We start from the raw sequence: 16533 nt of genomic DNA, 5'->3' as shown, positions 1-16533 counted from the left end.
GGAATTCGGGTTGTATTTTAAAAGCCAACGGCTCATTGATTTTTAATTTATAATACTATAATGTTTATTTTATAGAGGTTAGTGGTTCCACAATAATTGCTTTACTGTACAGGTTGAATGTTTACCATGAGAGATCAAAACATACAGAAGGACAGTCCCCGAAACAGATCCCATGTGAGACACACCTGTGTGGCTATGTAAGCACCTGGAGCCAAACAGAAGAGAAACACGCTGTATGACTCAAAGACAAGCAGCTGTCCTCAAAGCATTAATGACTCACCCCAAACAAAACAATGCCACCATCAAAAAAAAAAAAAAAAGTATTTTCATAGCAGCTCCTCCTCTGTGTGAAGGGAGGGCCATGACTTGAGCAACATCAGGGAGGGCCGCAGCAGAGTCCTCCAAAACACACATTTCCAACAAACACCCCACACCTCATCATTTAGAGGAAATCATTTGCTCTGACGCCCCTCGGAACGGAACGAGATAACAGCGGAAAAGGAACTGTTGAATCTAAGGAGGAGTTGCTGGCCCAGCCTTCTGATATGAATGTGTGTTTTGGAGTGATTCATACTAACAAACCACAAGTATGAGGCTGGACCACAACAGCTGGGCTGACCATGAGACCTCCCGAACAATGAGCTAGCCTGACACCGCTCCAGCTCACACAGAAAGACCTCATTTGACCCGGGAGATCCATTACATAGAGCAGCTCTGTAGCTGGGTTGTAGATGACTGCAAACATGCTAAGAAACTGAGATGCAATCAATCAAATGGAAATAAAACTGAAATTAAATTCAATAATAATATTAGATCTCAAAAATTACATATGTTGCCTTGGTGAACTGGAAACAAATGAAAACTAAAACTTAAATTTAAAAAATATTTATATATATTAAATAATGAATAATAAACCTGACTAGTAATATTTATTTTAAAAAAATTACTTATAATTAAACAAAGGAAAATGAAAACAGAAAACAGAAAAATAAAATCTAACTCAAAATGTTAATAAAAATGGTAGATAAAGAATATGAAAATGACACTGGTAACATATCAATTATGCTTATTTAAAAATACTAAGAATTTAATAACACTCTTAAACCTTAAATCTCAAAATAAACATTCATTTTTCACATTGTACATTATAAATATTGTATTGCCCCCATTCAGCTTTTTATTTTTACACTTATTTCACCTGCCAGATAATAAAAACAGCAAAATAAATAAATACTAGGGCTGGTATGCGATTAAACTTTTTAATCTAATTAATTACATGATGTGGTGATTAATTAATCTAATTAATCGCACAATCAAATTTGGAGAAATAGCTCTGAAAAGATCAGTTAAAGTTATTGTTGTGCAAAGCATCAAACAGATATTACAAAAAAGTAGGCTCAGCAAGAAATATTTTGTTTGATCAAATTTATTACATATACTCTTTTGGACCATGTGAGTAAATGATGACAGAATTGTCATTTTTGGTTTGATGAACTATTATTACTATGAAAATATTAAATAATTTCTTTAATGAAGTGATAGTCTAAATATTAAACTAAAACTGCCAGTAGATGGTGGTAAATGTCTTAATGATTAAGTCATCGAGTCATTTATTCATTCTTTGATTCGTTCAAATGGATTATTGATTTAGGAGTGAAGTAAAGGGTTCTTTATGAATGGTTCACTGAATCATTATGCTTGTTCGACTTGAAGCGGTTCATCACCATCAGACCGACCAGTGTGTGACATTAAAGTACTGCAAGAGAGCAGACGACTCCTTGTGCTTTCGAATCGCTCTCGCAGTACTTTGATGTCATACACCGATCGCTCTGTGCAGCGCTACTTCAAATCCAACGCAACTATGGCCAATGGTTCAACGCGCCAAATGGTTTACCAAATTCGTTCAAAACGTGGATTAAGAAATGAATGTTGCTCGGGGATTAAAAGTTCTGATTTGTCTTTATATTGTGTTTGGCAAAATTGAGCAAAACGGTCAACATTGTGTCTAAAATAACAGAATATTAACTTCTTAATGAACTGTTGTATAAGATGAGTATCACATTTGCACTCGTGTGATATTGCACTTAGCCTACAGCTCGTGTGATATTTCTTAACTATGTGATGTAAATACGAGACAAAATTTCAAACGGCCATTTAGCCCCATATCTTGAATTTTATGGATATTAATTATTATTAGGGATAGGTTGTTGTCCTGCCTCATATTATTCATCAATAGACTGTATGAAATGGCAGATGATCCACATAGGTTGGGGCGGGGCAAGTGCATTAAATGAATTAATCATTTTAACGTGTTATTTTTCGCCATAATTAATTAATCTAATTAATGCGTTAAATTACCAGCCCTAATAAATACATTTCAAAATTATACTCAACGGTATATCTAGAGACTAAAATATAACAGAAACTCATTTGACTCATAAATACTCAGAATACCTTAGCAACCACCCAGAAACCATAGAAACCAGCAATGCAAAAAATACACTCAGGTGACCTTAGCAATCACATAGCAACATCTTGGCAACGACTCACAACACCCAAACATTTCAGCAGCGACTTTTGCACTTCATTAAAAGCAAACAAAATTGTGTTCCGTTAAGTATTAAAAGTACATTAAATTAAAATGAAAGTTAAAAGAATCGTGAACTGTTCTGCAGTAGACTAAGAGCTGCACACAAACCTTTGCTTTATGAGTTACTGCCAGTTTGTTCTGTTGACACAATTTCCTGCCTCAAGGCCTCAAACAGAAGCAGGGCCAGGGTCATTTCTACATTTGATACTGATATTGGGTAAATAAGCGATTATTCTGGCAGCTGCTTATGAGAGGAGGTCCAGCACCCTAATAACAGCACTTTTATTCAATTCTGGCAGCCTCGTGGATGTACGTCTGGATGCAGACATCATATTGCTGGAATGCTTAATGGATTCCCCAAAGTCATGTTTTGTAGGCCTTTATAAGATTACAATCCTGGCCACTGGTTAATGAATACTTACGTGTGAAATGACTAAATTATTATTTATGTGACATCATACAGAAATTAATTGGAAGTTCAGTGCTGTTGCTGGCCTAGTCTTTAAGAAAGTGTCATCAAGTAGATGTTTGATAAGACATTCAATATTTCACTAAATATATACTAATAAATATAATATTTCTTTTTATAATATCTTTACAGGAGATATTGTCTATCAGCCATTGCCGATGGACGATGCCTGGAATTGAACTGCTGGTTTCATCTGGTCAGAGGAGACTGAGCCTGGTTTTTTCTCCATTCTCTCACCGATGGAGTTTTGGTTCCTTGCCTCTGGCTTGCTTAGTTGCGGTCACTTCATCTACAGCGATATCGTTGACTTGATTGCAAATTATTGCACAGACACTATTTAAACTGAAAGGAGATGACATCACTGAATTCAATGATGAACTGCCTTTAACTGTCATTTTGCATTTTGACACACTGCTTTCCTAAGTAATGTTGTTCAGTTGTATTGACACAATCTGTTTTGTTTAAAGCGCTATATAAATAAAGTGGACTTGACTTGACGTGTGCATGATCCCTTTTTAGTTTCACATTGACTATACATTGATTATACTATGGAGCAGCAGTACATACCACACATTTTACAAGATTAGATGTTTTGTCAGTGGTGCTCAGAATCTACAAATCACTTGCCATCGTCCTCAGTCATCTCTCCTACTTACTCTGTTTACATGGTTAGTGAAATTGTATGTACTGTAATCTAACAGGCAACTGTTAGAAAACTTTATTTGTTTTCCGTGCATTTCTGAATCCAGATTCAAGCTTTGGGCACACCCCCAACCACTGAAAAATAACTGCATTTACTATGTACAGATAAGTACAACGGTAAAATCTATTGTTTATTAAAAAGATTCAGAAATTCAAAAGGTACTGTAAATATGCATTGCTGTCAACTTTAATAGTTATTTATGAATGACTTTATGTTTTGCAAAACATGAAGCACTTTTTTTCTGAACAGTGTGAAAAGGGAAACGTTGCCATATGGCAAGACCTTTGCATTGAGGGTTAACAGCATGTGTCTGGCTTGAATGGCTTAACTGTCAAACTAAATAAGTGTTCAATGGATAAATGCAAACAGTAATTCTCAAAACACTCTTTGGTGAAGGGTGTTTAAAATGATACCTAAATGTTTTCTCAGTGTTTTATGAATTCCTGGGAGGCCTGAAGATTTCGTCTGCAGATTTCATAATGCAGAGCTCTATTTTGGACATAAGAGTCCATTTATGTCTTAACACTAGTCATGGTCACCTGCTTTATCTTCAGCATGCCTGACAGTGACGGACATCATTCCTAAAATATGACTCAAATGTTACAGGAAAGATAAATAAATTCCAGTAAGCAAAGATTTCCCCTTCACCAAAATTTCATTTTGATGATAAACAATGAAATACTGAAAGCAGGAAAGATAGTGTACTGACTAGACAATGTATTCTAAAAGAGTGGTTGCTCAATGCTCATGGTTGAAGGATTAGGTGCTGAGTGAAAAGCACCATGCTTTTACCATCTTATCTTGCCAACAACCATGCCCACAAACATAAATCATCATTTGATTTCCCAGTGCCCTCAGAGAATCTAAAAAAGAATAAGCAGGTGCCAGAAACGAGCTAAGAAAAGCACCCGATTAAAAATGAAACAACTGTTAGTTGTCCAGACCAGGATCACACTGACAGACACAGCATCAAGAGCAAGAAAGAGGTCTCAAAATGATATTCATTTCTCTCTATCTCTGCTCTTCGTCTAGGGTTGTCTGGTACATAGTAGAAAAAAATAACATTTTTAAAGTTTAGCAAATTTCAAACCCCGTCAAAAATATACAGTAACTGCACAGTTCAGTCCGTCTGAAGTGAAACATGAAGGCTTAAGTGTGTAAAGATGCAATGCGTGATTGTTGATTCCAATTTTTTTATTACGATTAGCAATGCACCAAAATCACTTCTATACAGAGCTACTGGAACTGAAATTATAGTTTTTATTTAGCTGTAAACTGCAAATGAAAATACAGATTATTTAATAACCAATTTATTGATCAACTTTATTTACAACCCGAATTCCGGAAAAGTTGGGACGTTTTTTAAATTTTAATAAAATGAAAACTAAAAGACTTTCAAATCACATGAGCCAATCTTTTATTCACAATATAACATAGATAACATAGCAAATGTTTAAACTGAGAAAGTTTACAATTTTATGCACAAAATGAGCTCATTTCAATTTTGATTTCTGCTACAGGTCTCAAAATAGTTGGGACGGGGGATGTTTACCATGGTGTAGCATCTCCTTTTCTTTTCAAAACAGTTTGAAGACGTCTGGGCATTGAGGCTATGAGTTGCTGGAGTTTTGCTGTTGGAATTTGGTCCCATTCTTGCCTTATATAGATTTCCAGCTGCTGAAGAGTTCGTGGTCGTCTTTGACGTATTTTTCGTTTAATGATGCGCCAAATGTTCTCTATAGGTGAAAGATCTGGACTGCAGGCAGGCCAGGTTAGCACCCGGACTCTTCTACGACGAAGCCATGCTGTTGTTATAGCTGCAGTATGTGGTTTGCATTGTCCTGCTGAAATAAACAAGGCCTTCCCTGAAATAGACGTTGTTTGGAGGGAAGCATATGTTGCTCTAAAACCTTTATATACCTTTCAGCATTCACAGAGCCTTCCAAAACATGCAAGCTGCCCATACCGTATGCACTTATGCACCCCCATACCATCAGAGATGCTGGCTTTTGAACTGAACGCTGATAACATGCTGGAAGGTCTCCCTCCTCTTTAGCCCGGAGGACACGGCGTCCATGATTTCCAACAAGAATGTCAAATTTGGACTCGTCTGACCATAAAACACTATTCCACTTTGAAATAGTCCATTTTAAATGAGCCTTGGCCCACAGGACACGACGGCGCTTCTGGACCATGTTCACATATGGCTTCCTTTTTGCATGATAGAGCTTTAGTTTTTAGCTGCTGATGGCACGGCGGATTGTGTTTACCGACAGTGGATTCTGAAAGTATTCCTGGGCCCATTTAGTAATGTCATTGACACAATCATGCCGATGAGTGATGCAGTGTCGTCTGAGAGCCCGAAGACCACGGGCATCCAATAAAGGTCTCCGGCCTTGTCCCTTACGCACAGAGATTTCTCCAGTTTCTCTGAATCTTTTGTAGATGTTATGCACTGTAGATGATGAGATTTGCAAAGCCTTTGCAATTTGACGTTGAGGAACATTGTTTTTAAAGTTTTCCACAATTTTTTTACGCAGTCTTTCACAGATTGGAGAGCCTCTGCCCATCTTTACTTCTGAGAGACTCCGCTTCTCTAAGACAAAGCTTTTATAGCTAATCATGTTACAGACCTGATATCAATTAACTTAATTAATCACTTGATGTTCTCCCAGCTGAATCTTTTCAAGACTGCTTGCTTTTTTAGCCATTTGTTGCCCCCGTGCCAACTTTTTTGAGACCTGTAGCAGGTATTAAATTTTAAATGAGCTAATTAAGTGGATAAAAGTGTAAACTTTCTCAGTTTAAACATTTGCTACGTTATCTATGTTCTATTGTGAATAAAATATTGGCTCATGTGATTTGAAATTCCTTTAGTTTTCATTTTATTAAAATTTAAATAACGTCCCAACTTTTCCGGGTTGAATTCGGGTTGTAATAATCAACACTCAAATAAAAACTGTTGTATACATTAAATTGCACATAAACCATATTTTTTATATAATGATGTTTCTATTCTAATTCATAGTTAATGAATCTCAAAATGTTTGGACTGAATTCAAAAAGGTATTTACAGTTGCCAAAATTATTTAGAGTATCTCTAATTACTCATACCCATACAAAGGCCATCTAAGAGCAAGGAAAAAAGAAAAAAGTTGAAATTAATAAAGGCATATTTTATCATCATTCATATTCAAGTGTAAAGTTAATAGTTGATATTTTCTTGCTCAGTTTCAATATTTTTATATTGTGGAATATTTGGAAATATGCTCAAACACACATATTTATTTAACTAAATATCATGCAATATTAAGGAGTAATTATTTATCTGAATGTATATTTCAATTAGCCTACAAGTTTAATAAACATTCCAGCTGTTTATTTGATATGCAAATCTAGCATGCATATTTAATGGCCTACCTACCATTTGTTTGTATGGAGTTATGTATTTAGTATGGATACTGCGATACCAGAATCAAGGCAAAATCTGGTATTGAGCCAACCGTACCCCAGAGCCACGTTATCTTTATTGCAATCGAAACAAACCAAGGTGCTGATTTGGCCCAGACGGTGACGTATTCCACCTCCACTCCATGCCGCTCGCCTAGCAAACTCTCTTCCTCTGAGCTTCCAGTCTTGTCAGCCACAGCTCAATATCAGACCAGGAAATATCACTGGAGAGGCTCAACAGCAATTATCCTCATTATTGTTACAGTTGAGCACCGACGCATCCTTACTGCCATGCCCAAATGAGAGAAGGTGAGGTCGTCCCGGAAAAGACCTATCCAAATTTCGCCTCTGAAAGAATGCAGGCACTCCCCAAAGAAGATGAACACAGAATGTTGTTAGGAACACAAAGCCTGATGTTAGTCACAAAGAGCAAAGGCCTGGATGAATGAGGTAATTGTGTGATGCTACCAGACTGCAGCTCAATTGTCACTCAGATCCACATGATTGGATAAGCTGAGTTAGGATGAGAGTGCAGATTTGCTCTTAGTCTAAATAAGCTGGGATAATAAGTACTCTTGGGTACATGATTTGGTTGTCGGAAAAGATGCTTTTGTTAATCTGGACCACTGCAGTCTCAATGGACTGAAAGAAGATATGGACTGTGAGTTGATATATCTAAAAGCCAGTTAGCCAGGAGTGTAATGAGAGTATGTAAATAATGTTTACATCATTCATAAACAAGCTGAAGTCTTCATCTCCAAGTCCAAGTATATACCATTCAAAAGTTTGGGGTCTATAAGTTTCTTTAAGAAATTACCCAGCAAGGATAGATTAAATTGATCAAAAGTGACAGTAAAGACATTTATAATGTTACACTGATATTTAGATTCCTTTCTATTCAAAGAATCCTGGGGGGGAAAAATCATCATCTTTTTCAAAAAAAGAAAAGAAAACAACAACTAAGAAGCACAACTGCTTTCAGCAGACATAAAAAAATATATTGAGTACCAAATCAGCATATCAGAATGATTTAAAAGTGTTAAAATAAAAAAATTGTTATTTTGAAAAAAAAATTAGATTTTTGCTAGACAAAGCCAAGCTTGATCTTTTCCAACAGCATTATCTCAGCCTTTTTTTTTTTAAAGTCTGAATATGCAAAAAGCAGACCAGCACAATTTAATTCGGAATGGATCATTTACATGGCATTTTAAAATGACAAATTATTGCTAATATTAAACATTTATAGTGACTTAAGTAGGAAAAGCAACATTTTTATGTATTTTAATAGATTTCAACACAAAATACCCCCCCACACACTTGTTTTAGTAAACAAAACAAAAAAGCTTTCATTTAGTTTTCATGACCAGAAAAACATTGAAAATAAACTTTAGTCACTTGTTTCTAACATTGGGATCCTTCAGAGCAATATGCAGAGCTGTAGGTGCTACACCAAGCTAAGAAAAGAACAATGTGTGGCTCACATTTTATAATATTTAAGTATTTAGGAATAATAGCATCTATGCCACTTCCTCTTTATTACCTCAGCCTGTCAATTCCTGGTGTTTTCAAAAACATGCATCTGTCTACGGAAGCATAAATCAAGCTTTCTCTAAATTTTCAGAACTCATCTTAAAAGATTCCTCATGATATGACACCTTTAAAGGGACAGTTCACCCAAAAATGAAAATTCTGTCATCGTTTTCTTTTATGTTCATCATAAGAAAGCAACTCATACAGGTTTGGAATGACATGAGGGTGAGCAGATGATGACAGAATTTTCATTTTTGGGTGAACGACCCCTTTAAGTACCACTGCATAAATCAAAATAATTTTTTGCTAATCAATACTTTTTCTGATTAAAGCATGCATATTCACATAAATCTGTCAATGCTTTAAGTCTCATAATCCTTGAACCCTCTGCAGCCATGCCATTATTCTTCTCCATAATGAACAGTACAGACACAACATCGATATTTTACTAAAACCACAAATTAGAGAGCTTTAATTAATGAATTCTACAAGGCCTGTATCACATCTAAGAGGATCTGTGTTGATGAGGAGAGGGCAAAAGACTTAAAGGTATAATTCATATGCAACACCCTTAATATCTACAACAGTCCCCCATGGTGGTCTCCGGCCAGGCTTCACACCAAAATGATGTAATCGCTCAGAGGATCCGATTTACTTTGGCTCCTTGTTGTATTACTATTTCAAAGACTACATCATAGAAATTCTAGATGTGCAGTGGAGAAACATGTATACATTTTTTCCACTAAATTACGTACATGCAGGCCGCTTTTTGATATCAGGTTGAGATCTTAGCATTACAAGACTCGGGTTTCTCACCTCATCTTTGTTCTCACAGTGTCCATTGAGCTTCAATCGAAAGCAAATGTCTAAATAAAAGCTTCAAATGACAGCTGGATTAAGGTGTAATGTGCTTCCTGGAATGTAATGTAGTTTTCTGATTAGCGTCGACTCTGCTTCTCGCTGTTCGTTCCTTTTAGCTGATGAACACGTCAGTGTTGGCATGTTTCTTTTCATACTCACCGGTTTAGCTGGAATAAACCTGACTAACAAATACCGATTCAAAGTTTGCAGAAATATAAATCAGAGGTTTTAGATGCAGAGCTCAAATGCTAGACATATATGAAAGTATAGTGATTTATAGCATAAATCAAATGGGACAGATGCTATCATGGGCAGGTTATGTGGCATGCCTTCATCTTCAAAACTATGAGCAAAACTATGAAAGGTACTACAAAAAACAACCCAGGCTACATTAAACACGAGTTCACTTGCAGTCCATGGCGACCACAATATGTGCTGTAAATTATTGGCCATCAAGAGTATAAACTATTAAAATACAAAAAGACATTTAGAAACCAAACACTCAAACTATGAAGTCAAGTCAGTTTTTTTCAAAAGAAAGCAGAGGGATCTGAACACATCACAGCATCATCCAACCGCATGGGAATATTAATCCATTTCATTGTGTTTACTTTTACATTTCTGTTAGTGTGCTGGGTTGCCTCTTGATGTGAAACATGGGTAAGCAAAGCCAAAGTCTGAAGTCACAGGGACTGAGGAAAAAATAGAGCAATACTGCCACCTAAAGGTAACAAGCTCTTTAAGTTCCTATAGGTTGCCCTCTTGATAAACAATCAAAGCTAAGTACAAAATCACAGATAAGACATCTTCATCATTAAAATGTTGAATACAGTGGTCAATCTCTAAAACCAGACAGCCAATCTGAATATGTTTGATATAACTCCAGTATGACACCACTAGGTGGCAGCAAAGGCAAATAATACATCTACCAGAACCATACTACTGTAGAATGTAGTATTTTAAAGAATCATTATAACAACGTTCAGCACTTTCAGTGCTTCAAAGACGTCGAGGTTCTAAGAAAATCACATATCCACAGGCTGAAGGACGTACCTCTGGTTGAACATTCCTCTAAAGTTGTAATTGGCTCTGTAGTTGGGAATGGGTTTGGGGTCCAGGGGTCTGTAGATAGCTGGCTCCCCTCGCTTCATGGCCAAGCCATTCAACTCCACTGTAGGGGTGATGCTGCCTGCCAAAAGGAGATCAATGTATCAGAGACTCCCCCCGACTTCATAGAACAGTCCACTTGGAAAAACAAACAAAGTGACGGTGTATTTTGACTTAGAAGTCATCTTGTGTTTCATGTCAACCTGGAATATAACCATTAAGCTTGCTTATATAGGTCCCTATGATTTCCGCTATGCAGAAAACACAGACGGAATCGCGGAATCCAGTCATAAAAATGGAATTCACAGTTTAACGCGGAATGTCACGGAATTTGTCCAATTTTTTATTAATTTATAAAAAGTAGGTCATTACATTTAACTCAAATCACGATATGGACTAATATCTGTAAATAGTAAGCTGGAAAAGTCGATTTGAATATGAATCCTGCATGTTCTGCATGTCTCTGTTAATGAATGGAGCAGAAGCGCGGTTTCGTCTATTACACATGGAAGCGCGCGTGACGCTTGCGGTGATTTCAGCATCTGCCGTCTCTCTAAATGAGGACGTGAACACATGAGGAACATCTCCAGAACTGTTCTGAGAGTAACTTCATGAGCATATGACCGTTTGATTTGAGTAAAACTAGCATCTTATATACACAAAACTGTAAAGGTATTCACGGCAACCCGACAAAATAAAAGTCCAGTTTAATTTAAAGACAAGTATTTGCCAGAAATGTAATACTATTGTTCAGCAGAATGTACATAGCCTACTACAACTAAAAAGAAACAAACATTATTTTTAAGGAAAAAATAACACAACATGTTTTACTTTTAAAAGTAAATCCCCTTTGTTTACCAAAAAATAATGTTAGTTGAATTTTCAGTAATTAAAAGATAAATTAATGTTTTATGCCTTCGTTTGATAACTAGAACAATTTTAAAACACAGGATTTCTGAAGGGTTAAAAAGGCTACTGTAAGAAAAAAAATGAATAAAATAAGTTTAAATAATTAGACATTCTAAAACACAGAATTAGGTAACAATAAAACATAGGGTGAAGAAAAAATAAAACATTTCACAGGGCCCTAAGCATGTCATTTTTGTTCAACTTTTAATTAATTGATGTGAAAATGTATAAGTTTCCTGATTTTAATTAATTAGACATGCTTTTTGATTAATAAAATGTCATTTAACCATTAAAAAAAGAGTCGAGACAAATGAAAACAGAAAAAAATACAAAGGAATTTGGGAAAAAATAAAATGGATTTCCTAGGGCCCTACTTATAGGCTAGCAGCTATTAGGCATAATAATCTGAAATTTTATACTGGTTTATAGAGAAAATATTATAAATGAAACTAACTTGCCAAAACCAGATCCTATATATAAGTTGGTACCTGGGTTGCTGTTGCAGTCGGCTTTAGGTGAGCGAGGCAGCGGCCGGGGGAGGACGCTCTCTGTCAGGGCCTTGGTAGCTGCGGAGTGCTGAGCCTTTTTGATGCTGCTGCCTTCTGACTCCCATACCTGGTTCCCCAAGCACAGCTGCACCGTGAAGATCTGCACACACAATCCAGCAGGAGAGCTAAGATGACTGCTTTCAGGATGTGCAAAGTTAATTCATGTATCATGAAGTTACATATTGGATGGATTTTGTCAATACATTTGTAATCAATCAATACACCAGCCTTTATCACAGTTCCTCATTAACAGTACCTTAGCATGTGCTGGCCCGTTCTCATTCAGCAACTTGTATTGAGGTTGAATCCTGTTGAAACGGGCTAACTCATTCACCAAACACATGGGAGTTTTCTCTTTAGGGTTTGCCATGTTTTCTTGAGGAGGGCCTGTCAGAAATAGATACAGCTTCAACACAAGCAAGAATGAACAAAAGCATGTCAGGGTTTTCACAGTATTACTGTTCCAAAAGAGATACAGTATATACAGCACATGATACAGGTACACTACTATTAAAAAGATTGTTGTTAGTGAGTTCTATTTATCAAGAAATTCATATTTTTTATTCAGCAAAGATGCATTAAAGCGAATGAAAATTCTGTCATCATTTAACTCAAGCTGTATGAGTTTTTCCTTCTGTTGAGAACAAAAGAAGAGATTCTAAAGAACTTTGTTAACCAGTTGATAATATATGCACTGACTTCCACAGTATGAAAAAAAATGGCTACCGTCAACTGTTAGTTTACCAACATTGTTTAGAATCTCTGCTTTTGTGTTCAACGGAAGAAAGAAAGTGTAGGGTGAGTAAATGATGACGGAATCTTCATTTTTTCCTTTAAATTGATCAAAAGTAACAGTAAAGACATTTATAATGTCAAAAAAGATTTCTATTTCAAATAAACGCTGTTCTTTTGAAGTGTCTATTCGAAAAAAATGTTTGACAGTTTCCACTAAAAATATGAAACTATTCTTTTCAGTAAATATAATAATAAATGTTTCTTGATCACCAAATCAGCATATTAGCATGATTTCTGAAGGATCATGTGACACTGAAGACTAGAGTAATGATGCTGAAAATTCGGCTTTGCATCACAGGTATAAATTACATTTTAAAATATATTAACAGAAAACCGATATTTTAAACACTGGTTTTTATTATAATTTTATTTTTTATTTTTTTTTTGATCAAATAAATGCAACCTTGGAAACCATAAGAGAACCAAGATGCTAGTTTATATAAATGTAACCATTTAAAACCAAACAAACGTCTTTTCGTGAAATGTGTTGCTTGAAAACTGTGTGTGTGCTATCTATCCTTCAAATAATGGCACCTGGTTTCATATTTTGCTATCTAACGAATCAAATGTAAAAATATATATATATATATATATATATAAAATATTGGTCCAAATGCTTTGGGCCCAGTATAATAATAAGAGTTCATTTTGACATTTTATCGTATTAAAAATAAATCTAAACAAATGTCATTCCACTGAACTGACTAATAAATGTTAACCATTATGACTGATGCATATTATGATCGGATGTTTCCACTAGGTTATTCGATTTAGTTTGTTTAGATTAAGTGGAAACCACAATCCCTCTGACATAATACAATATACACTGTTTTCCCCAAACATAATTTGCTTAGTAATAAATTGTTCTGCCTGTATGCAGCGTCCCGGTACCTGACGGGCTGGCTGGTACAGTGGAGTCCACAAAGCCAGAGGCAGGGCTGGGGCAGGCGGGCGTTGTGGCTGGCACTGTGCCATTGATGGTGGGCTGCAGACCCAGAGCTCCTGGGCTGGGCATGGCCACAGCGGGCGCAACGGCGGTCAGGCCAGGTCCAGACAAGGGGGCTGATGTCTGCACTTTCACTTGAGCCATGCTCTATCGCTGTTCAAACAACATGATTTAGCACGAAACAATCTTTCTCAACATCAATATTTAGACTGTAGTTTAGTAGGCTACATGAAAAAAGTCCTTTCCACTTCGTTACAGGACAGACACGGTCAAGGCCCTGAAGCTATTCCAAACTGAAAGGCCAAGCACACTATTTTTAAAGCAGACAAATCTGTAGCAATTTTAAACCCAAAGTTAACAGGCAATAATAACACCAGTATTATGTTTAAAAATGTCAAAGACTGCTGTGAAAGTGCAACGCAAAAGATAAAGCATTACTTTCATAACATTGAAGTGTATTCTCAACAAGCACTTCAATTGGATACAATCCAAAAAACTAAACTAAAAAACTAAATCTAAAACAACTACTAAAATTGTTATTTAAATAAAACTGGTTAACACTACAATAAGGTTTATTAGTAAACATTAGTTAGCTACTTTAATTAACACGAACTAAGCATGAACAAGATTTTTACAACATTTATTCATCTTAGTTCATGTTAGTTTCAACATTTACAAATGCATTAGCTATTAAAATCAAAAGTTGTACTTGTTAACATTAGTTAATGCACTGTGACTGAACTATTTCCCTCAACTAATGAACAAATACTGTAATAAATGTATTGTTTATTGTTTGTTCACGTTAGTTAATATATTTACTAACATTTACTACTGGAACTTTATTGTAAAGTGCTACCTAAAACTGAAGAAACTGAAATAAAATAGGTTTTAAAATGTAAAATAATTTTACTTTAACTGAAAAAAATATATATATTAAGTTTAAAAAAAGTTGAAGTGACAACTGAAAGTTAAACAGAAATATAAAAAATAAATATAAAAATAAAAAAATCTATTTATCATTTTACTAAAATAAAAATACAACCCAATTAAATTCATAAATGCTTCAATATTACATAAATAGTACTAAAATAACACTGCTATATTTGTGAGAAATGTGAAGAATATACCGTTAGCTCTTAATCCAGTGACAATTAGGTAAATGTTACCATTTATTAATAAAATTATTTAATGCGTTCTTGTTTGACTTTATATATATGTTCATGTCACTGTTTGCCAACCGGCATCCAATACGACGAGAATATAATACTGCAAATTTTGACCAATGAAATTTAATGACTTTACTAGTCTTCAAGATTATTAGACGTCCTTTACTAGGGGGGGGGGGGGGGGGTAGCTAATATAACACTTTAGAGGTGCCTAAAGGAAAACTTCATTCTTTATGTTTTCCAGTAGTTACCTACATAAAAAAAAAATTAAAAAAAACACAAATATACAATATCAATTTTTTAAGATTTTAATTGCTTCCTTGGGTTTTCCAGACCTGGCATTTACCCTTTTAAAATCATCTGATATTTGCATAATTCCTGTACATCTCCACACTATAAAAGCATCAAATGCATGACATTAATCCTAAAACCCAGTGTGACAAATGATGGACTGGAAGCAAGTCAGCTTCAACCCTGACTGACACTGGACCACTAGGATGCATCGTGGAGATTGTTAGTGCTGTGGATGAGAAGACAGCTGTCTTTGTAAACCTGACTCTCAAAAGTGAGGTCACTCTCTTCCCAGTTGTCTCTATGTCTATGCACTCACTGATGGTGTCATTTTCTGAGATCTGATGATTATCAAGACTCGTTGCTGGGAGATATTATAGTCGCTTAAACATTCAACTCAACCTGGCTAGGACTGTGTCTCGAACCCTACTCGGGGTTTTGAAACACAACCTTCCTCTCCAGCAGCGCACACACAGGCCACCGGTCTGAACTCAGCTGGGAATCTGCAGACATCATGGCTGAACGACTAAATAGCCCTCACATCTCACCGATGCACACTGCCTGTGCTGCCACCAAACAACCCAACGACAGAGCGCAGTTTTAGCTGCAATCCTGAATTCATCGCTATTTCAAACCACAACGCATTTAATAATAATTGTTTACCTTCGTCCAGGGCCAGACCCCAGTTACACCTCCAACATTGGCAAACACTAAAGAGAACTGATGGTACCAGGACCAAACCAACATTTGAACAACGTGTGCCTTTTCAAAAACAGCCCACTTGGACGACGGCACAGCACTGCTTTATGAATTTAATGTTTTTATATTTACATTTACTATAGTTTTAGTCAATTTTGTACTTAGTTATTTGAGGATGGTAAAAAGACTGCACCCCTCCTCTGTCGCGCAGATGGTACAGTCCGGCTTCCTGATGCCGACTAGGGATGAATTCATGCACTATATTACTTTTTAAAACGTATTTAACACACTTTTACATGTATTATTCATGTACAGAGTCCATACTCTGGTAATAAATATATGTATATTACATGTAATATGCGATATGATTATACAACTGATTATTACTTAATGTATACATACATGTTTTTATACAGTATGGTATTAACACAGTATACACAGCCTATACTACACAATGGATATTAAATAT

General features: G+C 35.8%; 1 protein-coding gene across 3 annotated transcripts in view; it reads right to left on the bottom strand.

Annotated features, from left to right (window-relative positions):
- LOC132123774 (double-stranded RNA-binding protein Staufen homolog 2) overlaps positions 1-16153 on the bottom strand; it is a 154087-nt gene extending 137934 nt beyond the window's left edge. For all 3 annotated transcript variants that reach the window (XM_059534402.1, XM_059534403.1, XM_059534404.1), the window contains exons 1-5: positions 16029-16153; positions 13854-14061; positions 12424-12554; positions 12108-12267; positions 10657-10792 (exon numbers count right to left, since the gene is read on the bottom strand). In XM_059534402.1, the coding sequence (XP_059390385.1) occupies positions 10657-10792; positions 12108-12267; positions 12424-12554; positions 13854-14052 (626 nt within the window). In that variant the 5' untranslated portion in view covers positions 14053-14061; positions 16029-16153. The remainder of the gene's footprint in view (positions 1-10656; positions 10793-12107; positions 12268-12423; positions 12555-13853; positions 14062-16028) is intronic.
- Positions 16154-16533: the final 380 nt, after the last annotated feature.

Source organism: Carassius carassius, chromosome 42 (assembly GCF_963082965.1).
Source record: "Carassius carassius chromosome 42, fCarCar2.1, whole genome shotgun sequence".
In the NCBI taxonomy this organism is placed as follows: domain Eukaryota; kingdom Metazoa; phylum Chordata; class Actinopteri; order Cypriniformes; family Cyprinidae; genus Carassius; species Carassius carassius.
The sequence above is the reverse complement of the archived record's forward strand: the minus strand, read 5'-3'. Positions and strand labels throughout refer to the sequence as shown.